Here is a 25812-nt window from a genome sequence, read left to right as displayed (position 1 = left end):
TGCATTTTCTTTTTAACTTGTATGTGTTCCTAATTTTCCTTACTCTTTTTGTTTGTTTGTTTCTTAGTGTGGTTTATTGACAATCATTTACAATGCCGAAGAGTGCTGTAGTGAGCCAGCACAGTGGATAACACAGCAACGAAGAACAGATGCAGGTTTGAGGAATTTAACTTGCTAAAACCTTGAACTGAAGTCTTAGAGATTGGGACATATGGGTTTGTATAAATAGGCTTTTAAGCCCTCTTTGCAATGGGTTACTGATAGGAGAAACTTGTTTGCGGAATGTCAGCTGCGTGAGCTCACTGTTGGACAAGATGGAAGAAGAAGGGCTGGAGTGTCCAAACTCTTCCTCTGAAAAACGCTATTTTCCTGAATCCCTGGATTCCAGCGATGGGGATGAGGAAGAGGTTTTGGCCTGTGAGGATTTGGAACTTAACCCCTTTGATGGATTGCCATATTCATCACGTTATTATAAACTTCTAAAAGAAAGAGAAGATCTTCCTATATGGAAAGAAAAATACTCCTTTATGGAGAAACTGCTTCAAAATCAAATCGTGATTGTTTCAGGAGATGCTAAATGTGGTAAGAGCTCTCAGGTGAGTAACCACTACAAAAAATAATTTGCTGTATGTGTTCATTTTGCAATTATTATTTAATAACATGTCACAGCCTGGTGTTCTAATAATAATGTCTAAAACAGAAAACAAAACATTATTCAGATAAAATAATTAAATCACTTACCTAATTTTATTAATTTTACTAATGCTAGCTAAAAAGTTAATAATATCTATGTAGAAATTCATTGTGTTTAGGGTACCACTGAATTGTCTATAGAGTAGGATTAAAATTACTCAAATGATCTCATTGTGTGTATTATATTTTAAAAGATGTGATGCGTGTTATTTCCTCACCCTGGGTATGGGGATTAACTGCTCTGTTTCAGTGCCCAGTGGTCTGAGAATCCAGATATGTGGATATGCTTGTTAGTGAAGCTTCTTGAGCTACTGAAATCAAAAGCACAAGGAAATTCTGATTTTCCTGACTATGAGAAATAACTGAGCAACCAAATATGATCCAGGCCTGGGGCCACACACTTTGGGGTCTAAGATGGGGGAAAGAATTAGGATCATTAAGAGATAAACCTAGGGATATTAAAATACTAAAGAGTTGGAGAAGGCACAGTGGCTTACATCTGTAATCCCAGTACTTTGGGAGACCAAGGTGGGCAGATCACTTGAGCCCAGGAGTTCGAGACCAGCCTGGGCAACATGGCAAAACGCCATCTCTACAAAGAATTAGTATGGTGCCACAGGCCTGTCATCCCAGCTACTTGGGAGGCTGAGGTGAGATAATCACCTGAACCTGGGAAGTTGAGGCTGCAGTGAGCCGTGATCCTGCCACTGCACTCCAGCCTGGGCAATGTGAGTGAGACCCTGTCTCAAAAAAAAAATGAAAGAAAGAAAGAAAGTTTATTTGAGCAGAGAATGACTCATGAATTAGGCAACACTCGAACCACTGGAGGTTAGTGAGCCCCCCTGCAGCAGCAAGGGCAGTGAGCTTTTACAGGCTGAACATGAAAGTAAGACAAAAGACATTTAAATTGGTTAGAGTGGAAAGTTCTTAGGGAATAGTTGGCAGTTTCTGATTGGTAAAGTCTAGTATGGTTTTACTGTTTACATTGGACTTTAGTTTGCTTATGTTGGACCTTAGAGCTCTGACATTGCCTCAGCCTAATGGCCTCCCAATTAAAGTTTGTTTGTTTGCTTTTTTAATGGGATAGTGGGCCAGGTGCCGTGGTTCACACCTATAATTCCATCACTTTGGGAGGCTGAGGCAGGAGGATTGCTTGAGTCCAGCAGTTTGAGACCAGCCTGGGCAATATGGCAAGATCCCATCTTTACAAAAAATTTAAAAAATTAGCTGGGCATGGTGATGTATGCCTGTGCTCCCAGCTACCCAAGAGGCTGAGGCAGAAGGATCACTTGAGCCCATGAGGTCAAGCCTGCAGTGAGCCATGTTCATGCCACTGTACTTCCGCCTGGGCAACAGAGCAAGACCCCATCCCCTCCCCCCCAAAAAAAAAAAACAAGAAAAGGATGGGCACAGTGGCTCACGCCTGTAATCTTAGCACTTTGGGAGGCTGAGACGGGCAGATCACAAGGTCAGGAGTTCGAGACCAGCCTGTCCGATATAGTGAAACCCCGACTCTACTAAAAAAATACAAAAATTAGCTGGGCATGGTGGCGCACACCTGTAGTCCTAGCTACTTGGGAGGCTGAGGCAGGAGAACTGCTTGAATCCGGGAGGTGGAGGTTGCAGTGGGCTGAGATTGTGCCACTGCACTCCAGCCTGGGTGACAGAGTGAGACTCCGTCAAAAAAACAACAAAAAAAAGAAAATCAAGAAAAACAGGGTAGTGTCAACGAGGAAAAAATATAATAATATTCTCTGTCCTTCATAACTCTTATCTGAGGCTCCCTGTAATAAAAGACAAATTAACAGAAGAAAAGCAAGCAGAAGTGTATTAATATGTATGCCTCATGTATACACGGGAAAAACCCCAGATAAATGAGTAAGTCTCTAGAGTAAATCTCAAAGAAAGCATTTAAATTTTGGGCTTAAATACCATCATTCTCTAAAACAAAGTAAAAAAGGTTGTGGGGAACAAGCCTTTAAGATGAGATGGCCAGGAAAAGCACCTTAAATGAAAGTGAAATTTGTTATGAAGATGTAAGTCAATGTGTTCTCTACTTAGTCATCTCCTCCTGGTGCACAGAGGGAGATACCCTTATAAGTAGAGATTTCTTGTATAGGCACAAATTTATCTTTAAAAAGGCAACTTTTCAGAGATGTTCCTATGTCTGCACTTTCTCAAAATGTGCAAAAGGCATATTTTGGGGTCACATATTCTGGTCTCCTTCAGTCATATTCAGGTATGTTCTGAGCCCCAACATTAGATAGTTAATAAATACTTATTATTCAGTTTGTTGTTGTATTTGAACTTCAAGTTTTGGTTCAAGTGAGATCCATATTTTACTCTTAAGTTTTAAAGCAAGCAACCAGTATTTTTATCATGAAATTCATTTCTAGATTCTGGTGATGTAAGAATTAGAATAGACGATGTAGTGTGAATTTTTAGAAGTCCTGTTTCTCATAGAGAAGTTATGAATAGATCTAATAGAATAGGCTATGGTCTAATATAATAGAATTAGAATCTGATGGAACCCTTTCATTTTTTAGATGAATAAACTGTGGTCCAGAGGATTTGATAATTTTTCTGTCTAATGTCAGTAGCTTTCTGAATTGGAGTTAAAAAGAATATTTTCCACTATAAATTGTTGCTTCCAAGTTGTTTATTATCTCTAGAGTTTACCTATTTTATTATCATTATTATTTTTTGAGACAGAGTCTTACTGTCAGCCAGGCTGGAATGCAGTGGAGCAATCTTGGCTCACTGCAACCTCCACCTTCCAGGTTCAGGCAATTCTTGTGCCTCAGCCTCTTGAGTAGCTGGGATTACAGGCACGTGCCATCATGCTTGGCTAATTTTTGTATTTTTGGTAGAGTCAGGGTTTCACGATGTTGGCCAGGCTGGTCTCGAACTCCTGGACTCAAGCGATCCTCCCACCTTGGCCTCCCAAAGTGCTGGGATTACAGACATGAGCCACTGTACCTGGCCTAAAGTTAAATTACTTTAGAGGTAATTTGAAAAGAGGAGGGCTGGACAACAGATTTTTTTAAATCTAATTTACAGCTGCCAGTATCAAGGGTTTATTATGATTTGTTCTTTGTTTTGCTATTATTGTTATAACAAATGATTTCAGTTCATTGCAAGAAGCTAACGATGAGAACTGAATGAGTATAATTTTCCTAGTTTCTGTGGACAAATAACATATTGAAAAAATGTGTTTTTGTTTTACAGTAATTTCAAACTTACAAAAAGTTGCAAAAATAGTACAAAGATTTTCCATATGTTGTTCACCCAGATTCCCCAAATGTAAGATTTTACCGTATAAACGGTATCTTTACCTCCCTGCCCCCTCCATACATTCACACACATTTTTATTCTGAACCATTTAGGAGTAAGTTGAGGACATGATGCCCTTTGCCTCCAAATACTTAACACAGTATTTACTGAAAAATAGTGTATAGCCATAATATAATTATCAAAATCTGGAATTTAATGTTGATATCTAATTATTATCTGAATTCTAGACATTCACATTTAATCAGTTTCCCACTGATAGCCTTTATAATCACAGGAAAAAAATTGTTTTTCTGGTCTAAAATCCAATCTAAAATTACATTGCATTTTATTGTCATTTGTTAAAGTCTCCTTTAATCTGAAACAACTCCCCAGTCTCTCCTTGTCCTTTATGACCTTGATATTTTTGAAGAGCACAGGTTATATATTCTGCAGAACGTCCCTCAGTTTGAACATATCTGATGTTTCCTTAGGGTTAGGTTCAGGCTCTACATTTGTGACAAGAAAATCACACAAGTGTTGTGTATCCTTCTCAGTGCCTCATATCAGGAGGCATAAGATGTCAGTTTTGCCCATGCTGGCGATGTTAAATCTGATCTTGGTAAGGTTGTGTCTGCCTGGTTCTTTATTGAAAAGTTAATAAGTTCCCTCTAATCATTTAATAGATACATATTTTGAGAGTATATAAATATGTTTCTCATTATACATTTGTAACCACCCAATGGGTTCATCTTGTTTGTTGTCCAGATAGAGCCAATTTATCAAGACAAGGGAATTGAAATAGAGAATGAATTTAATACACATAAAGCTGGCTAAACAGAAGACAGGAGTTTTACTATTACTCATGTCAGCCTGTTTGTCAATTTGGAGGCTGGAGTTTTTCAAGGATAGTTTGGTGGGTAGGGGGCTAGGGAATGGGTACTGCTGATTGGCTGAGGATGCAATCACAGAGGTGTGGAAAACAGTCCTCATGTGCTGAGTCCACTTCTGGGTAGGGACAACAGAGGAGTTACTGGTCTATCCAGTTACAGGGCCATCCAGTTGTCAAAAATGCAAAAACCTGAAAAGACATCTCAGAAGGCCAATCTTAGGTTCTATCATAGTGATGTTATTTACAGGGAGGTTACAAATCTTGTGACCTCTGGAATAATGACTGGTAATCATTTAACTACACTTAACATCTTGGCAGAATTCAGGCCCCTCTCATCCTCCTAACCTGGTGTCCTTTCATTAGTTTTACAAAGGCGGTTTCATTTTTCTGTTATCATTTAAACTGTAAACTAAATGTCTCCAAAAGTTAGCTTGGTCCACTGCAGGAATGGTTAAGGGCAGTTTGGGAGTGAAAGGCAAGATGGAGTTGGTCAGGTCAGATCTCCTTCACCATCATAATTTTCTCACTGTTACAATTTATGCAAAGGCAGTTTCACATTCATCCACTAGTGTTAGCATTTTCGGTGATTCTTACCTTTAAATTATTACATTAGTAGTAATCAAAGGTGATTGTTCTCATTCTGACATGCCTTCTACACATTATTTAGAATTTTTCTGTAAGGTTGAGCTTTCTCTCCTTCATCATTTATTTATATCAGTGTGGACTCAAATTCTTATTTTATTCTATGGGTTATATGTATTACTAAGCCAACTTACTTTATTGTTCAAATTGCCCCTGATGTGGCTTCTCTGTCCTTTTGACATTTCCCCATTATTTCTGAGCACGTCTTTGCTTTCTGGCTCAGTAAGATGTTCCAGGTTCATCTAGTACATTCCCCATGCCAGTGCAGGGAAACCATTTTTTTTTTTCTCCAGGAGTCCTGGTTCCTTTTAGTGATAAACTGTGTTTTGAAACCAGCATCTGGACACTAAATACCCATTACCATTGGTTTATCATTCTTTTTTTTTTTTTTTTTTTTTTTTTTTTTTTTTTTTTTTTTTTTTTTTTTTTTGAGACAGGGTTTCATTCTGTCACCCAGGCTGGAGTGCAGTGGCATGATCACAGTTCGCTGCAACCTCGACATCCTGGGCTCAAGTGATCCTCCCACCTCAGCCTTTAGAGTAGTTGGGACTACAGGTGTGTGCCACTACACTCAACTAATTTTTGTATTTTTTGTAGAGACAGGGTTGTGTCATGTTGCCCAGGTTGATCTCGGACTCCTGGGCTCAAGCAATCTGCCTGCCTTGGCCTCCCAAAGTGCTGGGATTATAGGCATGAGCCACTTCACCCAGACTATCATTGCTTTTAGGCTATCTCAGTGGACACAACAAGGAAATAGATGTATGTGAATGCAATACACACACATCTCATTCTGTCTGTCCACGTATCTATGGCTCTGTTTCTTTGTCTCTCTAGCTCTATTTCTATGTATTTCTGTGTTCTTACCTCTCATATTTTTTTATCTATCTTTCTATGTCTTAAAAACCATGGGTTTGTACTGATGCCTCTGATTCCAGTTTAGCACTATAGGATTTATTCTAGCCTTCCCAGTTTTCATATCCATAACTTCTCTATGAGAAACAGGACTTCACGTTATTCACACTATCTTTACCTGTTCTCAGATTGAACAAGTAAAGATACTTGAAAGAACAATTCTTATTGTAGTTTCAGAATTGCTCATCCACACTGCAGTTTAAAAAATTTTTTAATATACTTCTTGAGTTTTCTTTTAGAATTTATCATCCTCAAGAGCAAGAATTGTTATATATTATATGTTATATTAATACCTAGCAATGGTTTATCTTGTCATTTTTAATTTCTCAATTATTTCAATAAATTATGCTTATTTTCTGTTAATTGGGACGACATGTATCTTCAAGGTGAGAAAAATCAAAATAGTACTCAAATAAGAAAATGGATCTATTCTAAACTAATTTAGATAGTGAGAGCGTTGGTTGTTTTCTGAAAACAACTTGATTTTTGTTGTTGTTGTTGTTGTTTTAACAGTTTGCAAGAGTATTTTCTTGTTCCTCAGAGTTTTAAACCTTTCAAGAAAAAAGTCTTTCTTTAGAGCCAAGCTTGGTCCTAAAGATTTCATCTGTCTTCAGTGCAGAAGTTTGAAGTCTATTTTATGACTGCCCCATAGAAACAGAGGACAATTTCCCATATGTTTATAGAATCTTTTCCTATTACATTTTTTGCAGACAAGTTATGAAAGATCCTGAAAAAGAAACATCTCTAGAAGTGTCTGTTTTGCTTGTTTCTCCTTCTCTAGCTTTTGTCCTGAAATTTCCCATGAATGGATGGGTCGATGAGGTGAATAAGCATGATATAACAAAGAATTAACTTAGATACTAAGAAGCTGTATAGCTTAGAACATCTGTACCTTTATTGACTGGGTAAACTTGTTCACCGTTTTCTGCTGGTAGATTCTACCTGTATTCACTCAAAACCAAGATATATATGAATTGTGTTACCCAGGGATGTGTGACATTTGATTTAGAAAGGGCCTCGCTCCTCAGTAATGGATTCTTATATATTGGCTCACTTTGGGTGGGATGGCTGCCTTAGGGGCATACTCAGGCATAGGCATTTTACAAGAATTAAAAATTTGAAATGTTGAAACCATTAAAACTTACAAACTTAAAAACTATGAGTTTGTGTGAATTTGGGTGAATTGGTGGTCTTTTAGATTCCTTTCAACTTGTGGATTCTGTTTTTCTGGTACTGAAATTAAAGGGAGTGATTGGGACCTTGGCAGTAGCTGCAGGATTGGTGGTCCTAGAGACATTAAGAGAAGAAAGCAGAAGAGGACTCAGGCCCTGATGGACAAACTGATGATCAAAAGTAAGGGGTTAGAGGCTTGTGGGACTAGTATGTGTCTAACAGAACAGTAGTTTGTGTCTCATGGAGGTCCTTTTTTTTCTCACTTCATTTATTCTCATTTAACTATATTCAATTATAGTTAACTGTATTATCCCTTAGATGAGGTGAAACAATCACTGGCAGTAGATGGAAAGGACAAAGTTCTACGCTAGCATAGCTCATGTGGAGGTCCTCTTGCCACAATGGCAGTGATGAGACCATACATGGATACGTGATGCTGCTGCTGCTCCCTTGATTCTGATCTGGATCTGGTTGCAGATTTGTATAGGAGATCTCCTTGCAGCCCACCCCAGAGACCCCGGGCCCCAGCTCTCCCAGAACCCAGTGGCCCAACCTCTGTGTGCTGCCCGGAGTCGGGAATGGAGCATCTTCGCTTCACTGTCTGAATTTGCAAGTTGTGGAACTGCAGTTGCTAACTTAGGCTGATAAAGCCTTGATTTAGATTAGATTTTGATTACCCAGAGGACTCCTCTTACCTACTGTCATAGCAGCAGATTGGCCGGAGTGTTGGTGATTTCCTTTCAGGCAGGCAGTAAGAGGCCAGGGATGCACATTCTCATGCCTCGATTGCTTACCTTGCATGCCCCGGAGTTGGTTCCAACGGGGCTTTGGGACAGAGCATAGGGCAGGCCCCACTGCTCTGGCTTTATGCAAATGGCATATCAGAAGTACAGAAAACTGCATTTAGAAAATGGATTGAGAAGCGCGAAAAAAAGTATTCGGTGAGTTCAGAATAAAAAGATGTGAAGTATTGATTCTAGTTAGGGAGCATTTCCAGACCAAATGTATAAATCAGAGGGTTGCATATCACCAAACTCCCAGATAAATTACTGTGAAAATAGGCTTTTTTTTATGTGTTAGAGGAGCAGTTTTCTGTTTCTTCACCATACTGTGCAACTTCTGCTAAGTACTCAGTCACAAAGTGACCCAGAATTCAGTGTTTCTCTGAAAAAAGTTAAAGCCAAATGATTCATAGAAAGGTACAACTATTTAAGCTTTTCTAGTTCCCATAGTGCCAACTTGGCAGTTAGTCCATCCAGAATAGTGTTTTTTAATACTAGGGGGGAGTATCTTCCAAAGAGGAACCATGGGGCAGAAACAAAACCTCTAACAGGCATGTAATTCATTGGTGAGAAGACAAAGATGCAACTGGGACAATGAAAAAGTCGCTAAGTAGTACCCAGAAGAGAAGCAGAATTGGGACAAGAAAGGTCAATACCAACAATAGATACAATATTTACTATAAATGCAGAGAAGGCAAGAGTTCTTTGTAAAGGTGCCATCTCAGTATCCCTTGAAATGTGAAATATTCAGATTACTGACACTGGCCAAATCATAACAGTTTTTAGTCAGTAATTCAAGTTTGTTAAGGAATCAACCCTCAGTGTGTTGCTTAGCTTGCCCAGAGTGATTCAGAAGGCATGTAAAACTGTTTAACTGTAACAAATAAGGCAGATCGTTTCATATTTCTCTCTTTTCTGGCTAGAGATAACCGTTTCAGTTTGTGTTTGCATTGCTTACCGTTAACTGTCTCCCAGTAGCTGTTACTGGAAGGGGAGCTGCATCCTATGTGGTCAGAGCCATAATTGAGTAGGTGCACTATAATGTGTTGTGACTTCTGCTCAACTGTTAACTTGGCCATGTAAGCAAACATTCCTACATTAAGCACAATATGGATATGTTCAGTCTTCTCCTGGTTATTTTAACTGATATTTAGAAGGCCTTTTCCCATTTCTGAATTAATGTCTTTGCCTCATAGGTGAAATAGTTTGCTCTAATGTAGAGGAAGGCAGAAAAGGAAAATGAAGACTGTTGGATTGGTATATTTGTTGTGCTTCCAGGAATGTATAATGTTTATACCATTATCAACATACTGTAATAAACTAATCTTGCAGAATATTTACATGAGTAAAGAGAAATAAATTAAATGCAGTTTTTAAAAAAGGCCCAAATCAGAAGCTTGAGAACATGGCTCATGATCACTGGAATCCTGTGGAATTTTAGAGTTTGAAAGCAGCTGTCCTGGACCTTGTGTAATAACCAGGCTGAACATGTCCAAATGTTTTAGTAAAACTGGATAGTATTATTTCAGCAACAATTCTAGCTATGTAAAGCAGTGTCCACTGTCATCATAGTACTGTCCCCTGGATACTACCGTTAGGCTAGAAAGAGTTATTTATTTATTTATTTATTTATTTATTTTTTTGAGATGGAGTCTCGCTCTGTTGCCCAGGCTGGAGTGCAGTGGTGCAATCTCAGCTCACTGCAACCTCCGCCTCCCAGGTTCAAGTGATTTTCCTGCCTCAGCCTCCTTAGTAGGTGAGATTACAGGCACCCACCACCTGGCTAATTGTTATATTTTTAATAGAGATGAGGTTTCATCATGTTGGCCAGGTTGGTCTCAAACTCCTGACCTCTCAAGTGATCCACCTGCCTCGGCCTCCCAAAGTGCTGGGATTACAGATGTGAGCCACCGCACCCGGCCTAGAAAGAGTAATTTAAAATGCTGATTGCCTGAGAATCTCATGGCTTCAGTTGCCGCCTTTGTATAAAGATGCTTAGAAGCAACTGTGATGTAGTGGAAATTATACTCGCCAAGAAACTAGAAGATATGGATTGGTTCTGGTCATGCTGTTTATTGGCAGTATGACCTTGGACAAGTCACACCTCTACGTTTCTTTCCTCATGTGTAACATGAGGGTGTTGGCCTTCATGTCTGAGGCGATTCTCCTGCCTCAGCCTCCCGAGTAGCTGGGACTACAGCCATACACCACCATACCCAGCTAATTTTTATATTTTTGGTAGAGACAGGGCTTCCCCACGTTGACCAGGCTGGTTTTGAACTTCTGACCTCAGGTGATCCACCTGCCTTGGCCTCCCAAATTGCTGGGATTACAGGTATGAGCCACCACGCCTGGCCTAAAGAAAATTTTTTAAAAAACAAGTGGTTTTAATACAGCGTTTCACATGAATGATGTTTGAGGTCTTGGCTAGGGACTCTAGATAGTGGACCCTGACATGAAGGCAGTTAGTTTAAAAGTAAGGAGTTGGCAAGAATAAAAAATTACTTGCTAAGGAATAAAGGAGGTAAAGTTTTATGTAAATTCTTTGACTATGTAGAATCTTAGACTATGTAGAATCACAGAATTTTAAATTATTTCTAGAAAGTATAAGAAATTATTCATTCAACAAATATTTACTGAGTACGAGGATAATCTGGTGACCAACACAGATAGGTCTCTGCTTTTAGAGCTCATTTGAGGGGATGTTAGGTAGTGGGGAACTAGGAACAAACAGGTAACCTCAGGAGGCTGATGGCTGCCACAGTGGGAAGCACACTGTGAATCTAGATACCTAGGGGATCGCAGCAAGCCTTGTGGAGAAAACGACACAGGAGTTCAGACTTGAAGGATAATTCTCATTCATTCAGTCCATTCATTTTACAGGTAAGTAAACTAAAGCTTAGAAAAGTTGGGGTTTACATGGAACAAATTAATGGCCAGCCAGTCCCTTAGGTGCCTGGTTACTCCTGGGTCTTGCCTTGATTCCATGTTTCCTGAGTGCAGGATCTTAAACTTTCATCTTTGATAGAAGAAAGTAAGCGTCGAGTAAATAATTACTGATAACTTTCAACCTGTTGACAAGGCTGACACCTATCTTAAAATGCAGGAAGTGCATTTGCCTTTCCGTCCTTAAGTATTTGCAGTCTCCAGCAGTCATTCATTTTGGAGTTACTTGTATTTCTGGTGAGTTGTTTATTTTTCAAATTACAGTGAGGATTCAGATCTAAGAATTTCATAATGAATCTTGTAAATAGCAGACCTCAAGATAATTAGAAATTTTACAACGTTTAAATACCTTAGATCAATTAAAAACACTCTTGGAATAATTTATTTTTAAAATGCATATATAACAATGCATAATTTACTGACAATGCCTTAAGATTGTAGCATACAAATGAATTCAGTACATTCTACTGTAATAATTCTTGTACAGATGAATGTGATAAACATCAGTTGGTCCATAATATATTTTAGAAAGAAAAGGATTTTTAAAATAAAATGACTGTAGAGTAGCTTTGCTTGGAATTGACTCTTTCCAAATCTAGATGGGTTGGTTGACTATCTCACTGGGTTTTTGGGTTTATTTATTTAATTATATTTAGATGGTAAATTACCGGATATTTTAGCTTTTATTATCAGAGAAATGTTAAGTAGGCTTATCTGGATATTTGTTATGATCATTTGGATTTAAATGTAAATGCTTTAATTTTGAACCATTATTTTTTATCTAAATGCCATCTATAATTTACATTGCTTAAAACACAATAGCTGATAACAGAAGCCATATTTTCAGAAGCCTTTCTTCTAACCAAAAAGAAAATAATAATCTCTAAATACATTAGTCTTTTCAGAAACACAGTTGAGGTTGAAAGTATTTTTTTTTCATTTTGCCCTTGATTTTTATCTGCCTTTTTTTGTCTGGGAATCAAACTTTCACAGTCCCTGTTAACTGCTGTTTATTCTTAACTTTATTTCCTAGCAGTAACTCTGTGCATAATCCATATTGTTCAGAGTTTCACTAAATAAGATGTAATACAGCCCACTGCTGATTTACTGATGAAAGAAAATCTCTTATAACATGAACCCTGCTGTAAGACAGAGCTGTCTCATTTTTTATTTTCAGCAGAAGCTGATCCTGTCTCATTTTTTCCTGTTACAGGTTCCTCAGTGGTGTGCTGAATATTGTCTTTCCATCCACTACCAGCACGGGGGCGTGATATGCACACAGGTCCACAAGCAGGCTGTGGTCCAACTCGCCCTGCGGGTGGCAGATGAAATGGATGTTAACATTGGTCATGAAGTTGGCTACGTGATCCCTTTCGAGAACTGCTGTACCAATGAAACAATCCTGAGGTTGGTTTGCGGGGTTCAGTCTGCTCCCTGCTGGTGATCGTTGGCTCAGGTTCTACAATTCTGAAACAGCATTATTCTAGCATTCTACCTGTTAAGCATCTATGCTGTGCAGTAGCAACTGGTCTCTCTTGTCATCAGCCAGCAAGCAACAGTTGCTTTCCCACACTGGCATCATCAGGGATTCCTTGTCTAAACGTATCCCATGACTCCCATTATCCCCAGGAAAAAGTTAGCAACTTGCTTGGCCCCTCAGAACCTTCAAGCATGTGCTTCTGGAGCTATGCCTCATGCAGGGGCCACATCATTGCCTGTGTGCAAGCCACATGGACACCTGGAGCATGCTGTGTGGCCCGTGCTTCCACACCCTGTGCCTGGACACCTGCCCCTCCCTGTGCTCAGCATGTCCGGGCCTCTTCTGGGCCTCGCTAGTTCCTCCTAGTCACTCAGTATCCAGTGTAGTGGTCACCTACTCGAGGAAGGCTTCCCTGCCCCTCCAGTAAGATACATCAGAAAACCCTCTGTGGGGCTTCTGGAAAACTTGCTGTCAGCCTCCATCATGACTTCGATCAGTGTTTCTCAAACTGTACTTTTCAGAGGCTTCTGTGTTCCAAGGAGCCTTCTTTGTGGCTACTGCAAGTTGTGGTATCTTTTTTGTGCTTAGCTTCATTATGAGATTTCCTTTGAATAAGGATTTCCAAGAGCTTGAAAGAAGAAAAAATAAAAAGAAAGAAATTGGAAAATCACTGCTCTGGGCTAGTGCTTCTCAAGCACTTTTATATTACAGCCCTCATAGAAAGTGATAGTATCCATACAGTACTTCAAGGAAATGGTCACAGCTGCCTGCAGCCAGAGATGACCATCCCACGGGCTTCAGCTGCCCCGGGCATTGCCTGACCACTCCAAGAGCCAAGTAGACAAGTATCTCGGGGTCATTATTTGTGCACCTCTGTAACCCCTTTGTGTGGCATACCAGTGTGCCATGGCACAGCATTTGGGTAGCTCTGCTTTAGTGTAACAGGGCAGGGATGGTTTTTCACATACTCATATCCCTGAAGTCTCATGTGCTCATCCCCAGGAGGATGTTCAGTAAATTGGGTAGTGGAAGGGATTTTGCCCTATCCCAGCTAGCACTGCACTCTGGTGCGGTTCTTTTCTCCATTCAGAAAGTCCATGGGGCTGGGCACGGTGGCTAATGCCCATAATCTCAGCACTTTGCATGAGGATTGCTTGAGCCCTGGAGTTTGAGACCAGATTGGGCAACACAGTGAGCTCTCATCTCTACAAAAAATACAAAAATTAATGAGCGTGATGGTGCATGCCTATAGTCCCAGCTACTCAGGAGACTGAAGCGGGAAGATCACTCGAATCCAGGAAATCAAGGCTGCCATGAGCTGTGATCGTGCCACTGCACTGCATCCTGTGTGACAGAGTGAGACCATGTCCCAGAAAAAAAGGAAAGCCCATGGGGCTCATTTGGTTTGTACTAAGCTACTTTCCCTCAAATGTTTATCTTCAAAAATAGAAGACAGTCTTCAGGCTATTGTCAAATCATAGGAGAAAGTCTTTAGACCATCAGCACTCTGACTTGAACTTCTTGAAGATATATTACCTTCTGCTAGTATAACAATTATGTCCCTGAGTCATTAAATTACTATGTATTTATAAATTGCCTATTGTGTAAATGGTACACGAGTGGTACGAAAGAAACATAAAAACCTCTCTGGTTCTTAGGAGCTCACAAACGAGTTAAAGAGCTGGACAGGACAAGATATAGGACCCTGAAAGGGTTAAGGATCCCTAAGCAGATTCGTGGTTGGTTGGTTGGTTTGACATTTTAAAGTAGCCCTTTGAATTATTTTTTTAATTAAATGATGGCTCTGACTAGGTTCTAAAGTTAATGTTATATCTTTAATACCATCTAGACTTTGAAAACCCTTTAAAAGGTCTCTTTAATGTAGTCATTTTTAAAATGAAATATTATAACAGCCTTATCATAATAAGGAATCAGAATTTTTTTTTTTTTTTGGAGACAGAGTCCCACTGTGTCGCCCAGGCTGGAGTGAAGTGGCACGATCTCAGCTCACTTCAACCTCCATCTTCTGAGTTCAAGTGATTCTTGTGCCTCAGCCTCCTAAGTAGCTGGGACTACAGACACGCACCACCACACTTGGCTAACTTTTTGTATTTTCAGTAGAAATGGGGTTTCGCCATGTTGCCCAGGCTGGTCTCGAACTCCTGAGCTCAGGCAATTTGCCGGCCTGGGCCTCCCGAAGTGCTGGGATTACAGGCATGAGCCATCGCGCCCAGCCTCAGATATTTCTTAATATGGAAAGCCACAAAGATAAATAATGGTGGGGACATCTAATAACGCTGTGAGACACGCCTCACCTTTTAAACATCTATCACATGTTGGACTTAGGATTGTTTTATGGTGAAAAACCCAAGCATTCAATTCTGACACCCAAAGGAAATACTATATATTAAAGTATGTATTAGTTTCAGTCTGTGTATAGCATTCCTTTCTTAACAGGCACAGCTGCTTCAGGTGTGGTGGGTTGAAGTACAAAAGCACCCATGGAGACAGGTAGAGAGTAGCTGCCTGCTTTGACAGGTTTTGCACGTTCTGTTTCTTTCTGCCGTTGCTGGGCTGCCTTATTCTTCATTGCTTTTATATCTTCACTTTACATTTACTCTTGTTTCTGAACATTGTACTTTCTTTTCCACTGTGACATGCCCCCAGAACCAGTGCAGAGTCAGAAGACACTCTGATGCATTGTTGTAAACAGGGTTTGAGTCACAGGAAAGAGGCCAGAGCTATACCCCTATGATAAAATAAAGCAATACCAGTTTTCTTCCTGGTATTCTGTGCTCTGGAGAGGAGGCAACATGGCTGTAAAATGAGTGTCTCCACCACTTACTCATTTGTAACCTTATACAAGTCACCTAACCTCTTTGAGCTTTAAGTCGCCTCATCTGAAAAATGTGGATGATTAATATACTTGCTCTGAGGGTTGTTGTGAGGACTATTTAATTTATGTAACTGATGCATGGTGTATGTATGTGGTAGCTATGTTTATAATTATATTTATATTTTTATAATTATGATTAGAACAAGATTGATTTTCCTGAAGAGGTATGCTAGCCATAATTTTGAATAAGCTCAGATTGAATAGCTATTTAAATCAGAAGATTTAACATTGATCATTGATTTTAGAAGGCAGTAGTCTATATTTGATACTGTGTTTTTCATTGTTTTGGTAACCCCTTAGTATCTATAAAACACATCATAGGCAATTTATAAACTATCTTTAAGCCTACTACTATTTTTTGGATGCTATATGTAACAACTTTGTTCTTCTTTAAGCTTTTCTCTGGCCTTTTTTTGAAACAGTGAATAACTGAATATTATATACCTAAAATAGTCTTTAGGAACTACATATCAAGATATCTCATAGAAGTGACTCACAGTGTCAAATGGTGATATTTTCTGTTTTTGGAACTGGAAAGTTCTCAAATTTTCATTAAGGTTAAACTCAATTAAATAATTTTATAAAATATAAATATTAATAAAACTTTTAACTATTTTATTATAGTCTTAGCTTTTAGAAATTTAGCCTTAAAGATATAAAGTGCATTTCCTGAAATCTTGGTAGTATATCTATTTTTTTTTTACATACTTATTAGTTAACAGCACTTTTTAAAGCATCGTATACACAATATCTCATAACTATAAAGTTCAGAAATACATCTTTGTGTCATATAGAAAAAACGTATTTTTGTTTTGTTTTGTTTTGAGTTGGAGTCTTGCTCACATCACGCAGGCTGGGATGCAGTTGCGGGATCATAGCTCACTGTAATGTGGGACTCCTCCTGGGCTCAAGGGATCTCCTAGGTGGGACTGCAGAAAAATGTAGGTTTATATAGTAAGTTTTAGGAATGAGCCTTCACAATTCCCTTATATAATCATCTGGAAGGCTAGGCCCTGCTGGATGAGTCTGCTGGAGTTTTTAATAAGTTACCACCTTCTCTTTTTTTTAATTAAGCCTAGATGTATTTATATAACACATACACCTCGTCAATCTTATGGGGCAGCATTACTTCCTATAAGATCAGTGCTTAGGTCAGTTTTGCTGAAAAGGAAACAGAGATTTAATTTCTAACATTAATGAAGTACCATAAATTAAAATAATTTGTTTTGACATGAGAAGCAGTAGTAACTTGGTATTAATATACTAATTAACCTCAGCAAAAGATGACCTGAAAACTAGATTTCAATGCATCTGTTGGCATCTTGCACAAAGTATAATACTGTAGTATTCAAGATGCTTTCTTTTTTGAGGAAAGGAATCAATTTATCACTGCTCATTTGATAAGACACAGGATGAGAATGTGTATGGAAAGAAAGGCAGAGAGCATGCACTTTGATCTCATAAAGATACAGAGACAAAGAACATGGACTTTATCACCAAAACTACAAGGCCAAGGAAGCAATCTTTATAATTTGACAGTGACATCAGATAGAACAAATATCCAGGTTTAAATCTTGACCATATCCCTGGCTTTGTGACCTTGGATAGGGTACTGAATTTTTCTGAACTTCAATTTTCTTATTTATAAATGAGTCATAGTAATGGGATAGCAATATCTACTTTGAAGGTTTATTCTGAAGATTAAATAAGAAATGTATGCACCAGCTTAATGCCTGGCTCGCACTAGTTTACTAGATGTTTGTTTCCTTCCTTTTTTTTTTTCCCCCTCGAAAGAGGTTAATTGAGGACTGTGTCAAGATCCCCAAGACTACCCCCAGGTTCAGTGATTTGCTAGAAAGATTCATGGGATTCAGCATATCATTTACTTACAACTAAGGTTTGTTGCAGTGAAAAGATACAAAGCAACATCAGCAAAGGGAAATGGTGGATGGGACGAAGGTTACGGGAACCCAGGCACAAGCTCCTGAGCTCTCGCCCAGTGGAGTCACAAACAGTGCACTTCATTCACAGCTTATGAAATGGTGCCCTACCAGGGAAACTCAGGCTCAGTGGCCAGGGTTTTTATTGAGGGCTGACCGTAGAGGCACCCTCTGCCTACTATGTTTCAAAATTCCAGACTCCCAGAAGGAAAGCACATGTGCAGCATAAACCATATTGCCTGTACAAATGGTTCAGCACAGCAGACTACTCTTTATCGTTCTAGGAATGGTGAGAACCCTCCCTAAATCAAAGTTCCCAAATGCTAGCCAAGGGCTAACCGTGCAGGCAGGCCTGTCTATGGATAGCAGTCTCAGAATTGCCATGTACAAGAATAAATAAAAGTAAATACCTTGAATGGGTGAAAAACATACGGGATTGGTTTCTTCAAGCAATAATACAGGTAAATATGTAAATAGTATCAGAAAGTTATTTTCATTAAGCTTAGTGACTAATAGGTGGTTTAGTTTTTAAAAATCATCCCAAGAACTATGGGAAAAGCCCATTAAAATCACTAATGACCCCTCCCCACTCCAGGAATTTTAGCCAATTTTCATGCTGCCCTTAAATAGGTGGTTACTTTTTAGATCCTTCTGTTTGCTTATTATTTGGATGACACCTTAATGATATCATGTCCCACAATGAACCACCAATAATAATGTCTGTCCAAACAGTGGGCTAGCTGGACCATGAGCCTGAGCCAGGATGGTTATTCTTGTATCCTTTCCTTGAAAAGTCTATAATTTTACTCAAAATTCTTTCATTGATGAATGAGAGAGGAAAAATTGACCAGAGTGTTTTATGATACTACTTTTTATGTACAAAGCTCAGAACAAAAGTTAGATGCAGGTTTTTATTAATATTTGTAATAAACATTTAGTCAGAGGCCTTTAACCTAGGGTTCAGAATGGTCTTTGTAGGGGGCTGTCCAGGAACATACACAAACTGGGTATAAATTTTGTTTGTATTTTTGTGTGTGATAATTCTGTAGATTGTATCAACTTCTACAGTCCAGTAAAAATTTAGAATTACTGATTTAGAGAAATGAATATAGGAAAGGCATTTTTTCTTGTTAGGAAGTTTTTTGCATGACTTAGCATAAGAATATTCTAACTTTAACGTTTCTTCTTTTTAGGTATTGTACTGATGATATGTTGCAAAGAGAAATGATGTCCAATCCTTTTTTGGGTAGCTATGGGGTCATCATCTTAGATGATATTCATGAAAGAAGCATTGCAACTGATGTGTTACTTGGACTTCTGAAAGATGTTTTACTAGCAAGACCGGAACTGAAGCTCATAATTAACTCCTCACCTCACCTGATGAGCAAACTCAATTCTTATTATGGAAACTTGCCTCTCATAGAAGTAAAAAATAAACACCCTGTGGAGGTTGTGTACCTTAGTGAGGCTCAAAAGGATTCCTTTGAGTCTATTTTACGCCTTATCTTTGAAATTCACCGCTCGGGTGAGAAAGGTGACATTGTAGTCTTTCTGGCCTGTGAACAAGTAAGTATGTGATATTCTAACCTTACAGAGTAATAAGGTATTTCACCTGGGAAGCGTTTAATAACATACAGGTTTCAGTTTGCTAATTAACTGTTTAAATATTTGGTTTCGTGACACCTAATTAAATAAAACCTGTGCTGAAAGGAGAACAGGAAGTGTTTCTAAAATCACATGCAGTTCTGAAAACAAAATACGGGTGAGGAGTCTCTAGACATGATCTCCAGAGCCAACTTCCCTCTAGCTGGCTCAGGCCAGAGAGTGGGCTGCCCTAAAGGCAAAACTGCCTCTTACATATGCTTGCTGTGAGTTGTCGTCTCTTGGTACAGCAGGTGCATGCTGACTCCCCTGACATTCTCCGCTGCCTCCCTATGAGCAGGTGTGTTTGTTGGAGATCAGCAATATCAGCTAAGCACTCACCATAGAGTTAAGTAATACATTTCCCACAAGCAGTCCTGTGATAGTCAGTTGAGTATGGGCAGAAAATATCATTTATAGCCCACCCAAGAAGGTCATCTCCCTAGACTGGGGCTCCATTCTTAAAAGGTAAGAAAAAACTTTAACTCGAGTTTCTTTAGAACATCTCTTTAAAAGAATGACGGGAAATGTGCAATCAAGCATCATTTCCATTCTGTTACTGCTTTTATACAGCCAAGGTACCATTTGGGGTTGCATTTTTTTTTAATTGCAGCTACACTGGCCCTATTTCTTTCCCCACTACTCTGTTGGCTGAATCTAAAAGCCTCCAGGATCTCCAGAATTAGACCTCTCTTCATGGAGACTAATTGCCTGGCCTTTTCTCCCTATCTTCTCCCACAGAGAGAAGAAGCATGAGTTTTTAGACCATGACCCAAATATGTAGTGGTTCTACTCATTAAACAGAAACCAAAAAGGAAATTATTTGATGTAGGCTGAGCCACAGCTGAACAGATAAGTGGTTCAGCTGTCTGTCAGAGCCTTTTCTTGAACATCCACATGCTTTCAGAAACACTTTCAGAAGTATTTATTCTATTTTATACTCAAAGCATAAAGGATGACAGCTCCTTCTGGCTTTGGGAACTTTAGTTTTCTTAAATTTTATGTTTCTAGAACCTCAATGTAACTGCATATTTATCATTTTTTTTTTGCATGTAGATGATGTGCATTCTCTTGAATAGCAAATCTGTCTATTACAGTGATTTATTCTGTTATCATCTCCTCATCCTGCATGATTCAAGATATTCAAGAAAGTCCTGAGAAAAATAAAAAAATACGGAGACATAGGATTTATGAGAACAATTAGAGCTTCTCAGTATAACCAGATAAAGCCTAAGGAAGGGAAGAATGGCAAATCTAATATATTTGAGAGTCAGAATTGCCAGGTGAAAAACAGGACGTAGGCCGGGCACTGTGGTTCATGCCTGTAATCCCAGCACTTTGGGAGGCTGAGGTGGGAGGATCATGTGAGGCCAGGAGGTTAAGACCAGCCTTGACAACATAGCAGGGCCATATCTCAACAAAAAAATTTAAAAATTTAAAAATTATAGGCTCAGGCCTGTAGTCCCAGCTACTCTGGAAGCTGAGACAGGATTGCTTGAACTAAGGAGTTTGCAGCTGCAGTGAGCTATGATTGCATCACTGCACTCCAGCCTGTATGACAGAGCAAGACCCTGCCTCTAGAAAAAAAAAATGAAAAATTAAAAAAAAAAAAAAAAAAAACAGGACATACATTTCTGCAAGAAAAAAAAAAGTAAAAAGTGCAATTAAGACTGATAGGATGGGTGTAATCCTTCAAGTCAGGGTAAGCAAAAATTCCAAAATGGATTTGGAAATGGATTTTGGATCTTGGAAAATAAAGCTCATAACAGAACTAAGGTGCAGATGGTCTTAGGGTACATGATTCTTACAAGTTTAATATAAACTATAATTAATAGTGGAGTGACTTTTGAACTGTCAGCTTTAGAAGATGCATCATTATCCAGGCTGGTAGTAGAAACTAAATGCCACAGGACTTGGAAAGATGCGTAATCTCCCCTGAAGGCAGGCTGGAAAGGCATTCCTATTAAGAAACCATCAGTTTTGCAGTGTTAAAGTGAGAGTGCCATGAAATACCAGAGGATTTTGTAATTCTGAGCCTCTGTGACCAAGGCAGAGCACTGGACCCTCTAAAGGTGAGCTCCTCATTGTCCAGGGGCTCAGCAACTGACCTCCCCTGTGGGTGGGGCAGCAAGCCAGCCACTGACATTGTGCTGGCTTCAGCAGACTTTACCTGGGCACCAGGTTTTTTCCTCCTGCTTCAGCCTTGGATTCTACAGGTGTTACCTGGTTTTCCTTACCCCATCTGCCTGACAAGCAGAACACCATTCAGTATCCTGATGGACTTTTCTTTTTCATTACTTTTGTCAGGATCCAGCATTAAGATATTCATCTCTTATGGGCTGGGATTTGTCTCTTGGAAAGATTTGTCTTGCTCTGAAATCGATGCTAACAAGCTATTGATCATTCCCCCCGTGCTATTTGATGCTTTCTTGATTTCTATATAAAGCTTTAAAACCTACCATCACACTTAAATATCATATGAAAACAAATTCAACCAGTCTAATACAAATGTACTAATTGTCATTTAAAATTTGTATTTATTTATTTAGAGACAGGACCTCACTGTGTTGCCTAGGCTGGAGTGCAGTGGTGTGATCTTGGCTCAGTGTAACCTCGAACTCCTGGGCTCAAGCCATCTATCTCCTCAGCCTCCCAAGTAGCTGGGATTACAGGTGTGTGCCGGTATGCCCAGCTAGTTTTTGTTGGTTTTTTTTTTTTTTTTGGTAGAGACGGGGGGGGGGTCTCACTATGTTGCCCAGGCTGGTCTTGAACTCCTGGCCTCAAGCACTTCTCCTGTCTTGGCCTCCCAGTCTTGGGATTATAGGCATGAGCCACTGCACCCAGCCCTATCATTTTTTATATTAAGACATATATTTTAAATTACAGAAATATTCTCATGTTGGTGAAACAGCAATGCATTTACATTAGGTGTGTCACATTTTCTCCAACCACTTGCTTAGCACCACACCTGCTGTGAATTAATCTCTGTAATTCACAGGCTGCCCTGTGTCTTGGTGCTTAATTGAGACTTAGAGCCCTGAATGTTTAGTGTGTTGTTTCCTATCACCTAGCTGTCTTTTAACCGGAAAACAAAATATGAAATAGAAAACATACATTGAGATTTACGATAATATGCAGCCAGATTATTGTGCAGTAATAAACTATCACAAAGGTGTTTTTAGGTTGGAGGTTTTCCTGGGAAATGTTCTATGCAGTTGCGGATCTTCTTTCATTTTTGGCGAGCTAGATGTCTGCTGGGTATCATCATCCTTCAGTGGGTGTTGCTGTTCCCCATAACTGTGCAGGTAGTTATAGGAAAGTTATGCATAGGTAAATAAACCACATACATTGAGTAAGAATCAAGAAAATGAATAAACAAAATGTCTGAAGTACCAGGTGCATATTTTTTAAAGCTTTTCTGCCCCAAATTCTGCAGATTACGGCCTTAAAGCCCTGTAACAGCTGTGCTTGAGGAGTCTAAACTATATATCTATTTCATTTTGCTCTGCTTTTTCCCTTCTGAAGATTTTAAAAATTCTTTTTTATTGCCATTTGGAATAAAATTCAACATTAGAACCCACTTACAAGGCAGCCGAAATAGCTCAGTGAGAGAGCATTAGAAGCAGCATTACTCGAAGAATTCACCTATGACTAAAAAGTTTTAGCAACCAGAACCAAATAAAGAATTAGTGGCCATAATTATTTTTTCACATATTCTAAGAGAATAAAAGTAAATATTTCAATGCAATAAAAAGTTTATCTTGGGCCAGGCACGGTGGCTCACACCTGTAATCCCAGGACTTTGGGAGGCCGAGGCAGGCGGATCACGAAGTCAGGGGATCGAGACCATCTGGCTAACATGGTGAAATCCCGTCTCTACTAAAAATACAAAAAAGATTAGCCGGGCATGGTGGCAGGCACCTGTAGCGCCAGCTACTAGGGAGGCTGAGGCAGGAGAATGGCACGAACCTGGGAGGCGGAGCTTGCAGTGAGCCAAGATCACACCTCTACACACCAGCCTGGGCAACAGAGCGAGACTCTTATCTCAAAAAAAAAAAGTTTATTTTGATGGGAAATTGCTCATGAATGGGCTACTGGAATCAAATCTCCTTTTCCAAATCCAAGTTAGCTGTTAAGTTGCACGAATGAGAAGCTTGCTTGATGGACTCATCTGGGAGGAATGAATGCATGTCCTCCTAAGGCCAACCAGCAGCCAGGTTCGGGGATGCAGCTCAGCTCAAGTACTCATTCTTTTCCTTTTAATTTCATTTTTATTTATTTATTTATTTTTGAGACAGAGACTCGTTCTGTTGCCAGGCTGGAGTGCAGTGGCACGATCTCGGCATGATGCAGCATCCGTCTCCCGGGTTCAAGTGATTCTCCTGCCTCAGCCTCCCGAGTAGCTGGGACTACAGGCGCATGCCACCACATCCAGCTAATTTTTGTATTTTTAGTAGAGACAGGGTTTCACCATCTTGGCCAGGATGGTCTTGATATCTTGACTTAGTGATCCGCCCAACTCAGCCTCCCAAAGTGCTGGGATTATAGGCATGAGCCACCACACCTGGCCTTCCTTTTAGTTTCTAAACAATCCTTCCTTAATATGAGGGGTAAAGTGAAGTAATCAGAATTATAAGAATGGAGAAATCATTTTGTTCTCATTATTCCAATTGGTAAGTTTTCACTCGTTAGGATCAACAGCCATGCTGTTTGCTTGGTAAAAAAAATCTGCCCCAAGTAAATATGTGGAAAAGGGAAGTGCAAGCAAGTGACTGTACCGATGTACCAGCTGATGTGGGACCCCATGGAGTGGCCTCTGCCCAGCTTCCTGGGAGCCGCTTAGCAGATCAGGAAACAAGCACAGCTCACCTAGTTCTCAGCGACCTGTGATACCTTGCTATTCTTCTAGATGGCTCTGTCTTCCTACAAAACCCTTGAGTTAACTCAATCCCATTCTACAAAGGGTATGGAAAGGAAAGAGACATAAGCTAGAGACCTGGAGAATGGAATTGAGCTGGAAAAACTATGGCAGTTGTGGGAAGTCATCTTTTTTACTTAGATTTCTATTGAAATCTAATGAAATTAAATGGGAAAACAATATAAATTCTATTTAACTTCCCAAAAGATGTTTTCTCATTTAGGTGCATCTTTCCTTATTTAAAGATACATGTAGGCAGCAACACAGGCATTTCTTTCTCTGTATCTGTTATGTAGTATTGCCTAAAATTTTATGTAATTCAGACATTTTTTTCATAGTGAAGTTGTTTGCATTGTATTTTATTTTCATGGGTTTTTTTTTTTTTTCTTTAGGATATTGAGAAAGTCTATGAAATTGTCTATCAAGGATCTAACCTAAACCCAGATCTTGGAGAACTGGTGGTGGTTCCTTTGTATCCAAAAGAGAAATGTTCATTGTTCAAGCCACTCGATGAAACAGAAAAAAAATGCCAAGTTTATCAAAGAAGAGTGGTGTTAACTACTAGCTCTGGAGAGTCTTTGATCTGGAGTAACTCAGTCAAATTTGTTATCGATGTAGGTGTGGAAAGAAGAAAGGTAATTATTATTGAGTAGGTTAAACAGACTGCTAATAATTGTCAAGCACCAGTTTCTCAGTTTCCTACCATTTTACTGATCAGGAAGTGAGGATGAACTATGTGACCTGGGGATTCTTTGAATTTGGTCATGAGTGCAAAGAAGAATTATTGCAGCCAGTAACAAAAGTCTTGATCACGTATTACTGTCTTTCATTAGCATGTTGGAAGTTTGGAAATGAATTAAATTGATTGAGCTGCCAAAGGAGAAACTTTTGAGGAAAGAATCAACTACTAGAGCATAAAGGTGATAGTTATCTTTAATGGTATTTTTTCTTTAGCTAAGGTACTAGCAAAGCAAACTGTTTGACTCTTAAACTAATCTTTTCTTATGAACATTTTACTGGATATTTTGATGGCCCCTTTATCAAAGTAATTAGTATCTTACCCCAGAGAACTTACTAGAAATTGTTTCAAGTATACTGACTTTATTTTAGCAATTTTTGGCTTATAATTGACATGATAAAATTTTCATCCTAATCATTACAAAATATTCTCTCTTACTTTTAAATTAAAAATTAGAAAAAAAAAGGAAAACAAGGTATTTCAAACCTGACACTAAGACTTCAGAAAATCATAGCATTTGATATCTGAAAGGAAACTAACAAATATTGACTAATTTACCATTACTAGGTGCTGAGATGTTTTATCCCTCCAGGAGACTATGAGCCTTCTAAATATCCCTGCCTTATTATGACAGAGCAATTCCAACAGTCATGAAGGTTCCCTGGAAATCACTTAGAGTTGATCTTGATTGAATTAGTCCAGCCTTCAGAGAAACCAGGGCTGTCACTTGCCCCCGTGAACCACCTGTAAGGAAAATCATTGTTAGTGCCATATGCAGTTTCTGTATTAGCTGTTATGACCGGAACTCTCAGTATGTATTGTAAAGGTGAGACCACCAAGATCCTGGTTGATTTGAACAAAACTATAAAGAAACATGGCACTATCAAG

General features: G+C 39.1%; 2 protein-coding genes across 3 annotated transcripts in view; one reads left to right on the top strand and one right to left on the bottom strand.

Annotated features, from left to right (window-relative positions):
- Window positions 1-25812, top strand: part of DHX32 (DEAH-box helicase 32 (putative)) — a 56039-nt gene that overhangs the window by 14874 nt on the left and 15353 nt on the right. Inside the window, exons 2-6 of the mRNA XM_007964382.3 lie at window positions 68-155; window positions 265-596; window positions 12524-12717; window positions 18820-19192; window positions 24578-24820. Coding sequence (XP_007962573.3) covers window positions 315-596; window positions 12524-12717; window positions 18820-19192; window positions 24578-24820 — 1092 coding nt within the window. The 5' untranslated portion in view covers window positions 68-155; window positions 265-314. The remainder of the gene's footprint in view (window positions 1-67; window positions 156-264; window positions 597-12523; window positions 12718-18819; window positions 19193-24577; window positions 24821-25812) is intronic.
- Window positions 25101-25812, bottom strand: part of BCCIP (BRCA2 and CDKN1A interacting protein) — a 28714-nt gene continuing 28002 nt past the window's right edge. For both annotated transcript variants that reach the window (XM_007964387.3, XM_007964385.3), the window contains exon 8: window positions 25101-25668. In XM_007964387.3, the coding sequence (XP_007962578.2) occupies window positions 25550-25668 (119 nt within the window). In that variant the 3' untranslated portion in view covers window positions 25101-25549. The remainder of the gene's footprint in view (window positions 25669-25812) is intronic.

Source organism: Chlorocebus sabaeus, chromosome 9 (genome assembly GCF_047675955.1).
Source record: "Chlorocebus sabaeus isolate Y175 chromosome 9, mChlSab1.0.hap1, whole genome shotgun sequence".
Classification (NCBI taxonomy): Eukaryota; Metazoa; Chordata; class Mammalia; order Primates; family Cercopithecidae; genus Chlorocebus; species Chlorocebus sabaeus.
This window is presented reverse-complemented; position numbering and strand designations above follow the sequence as displayed.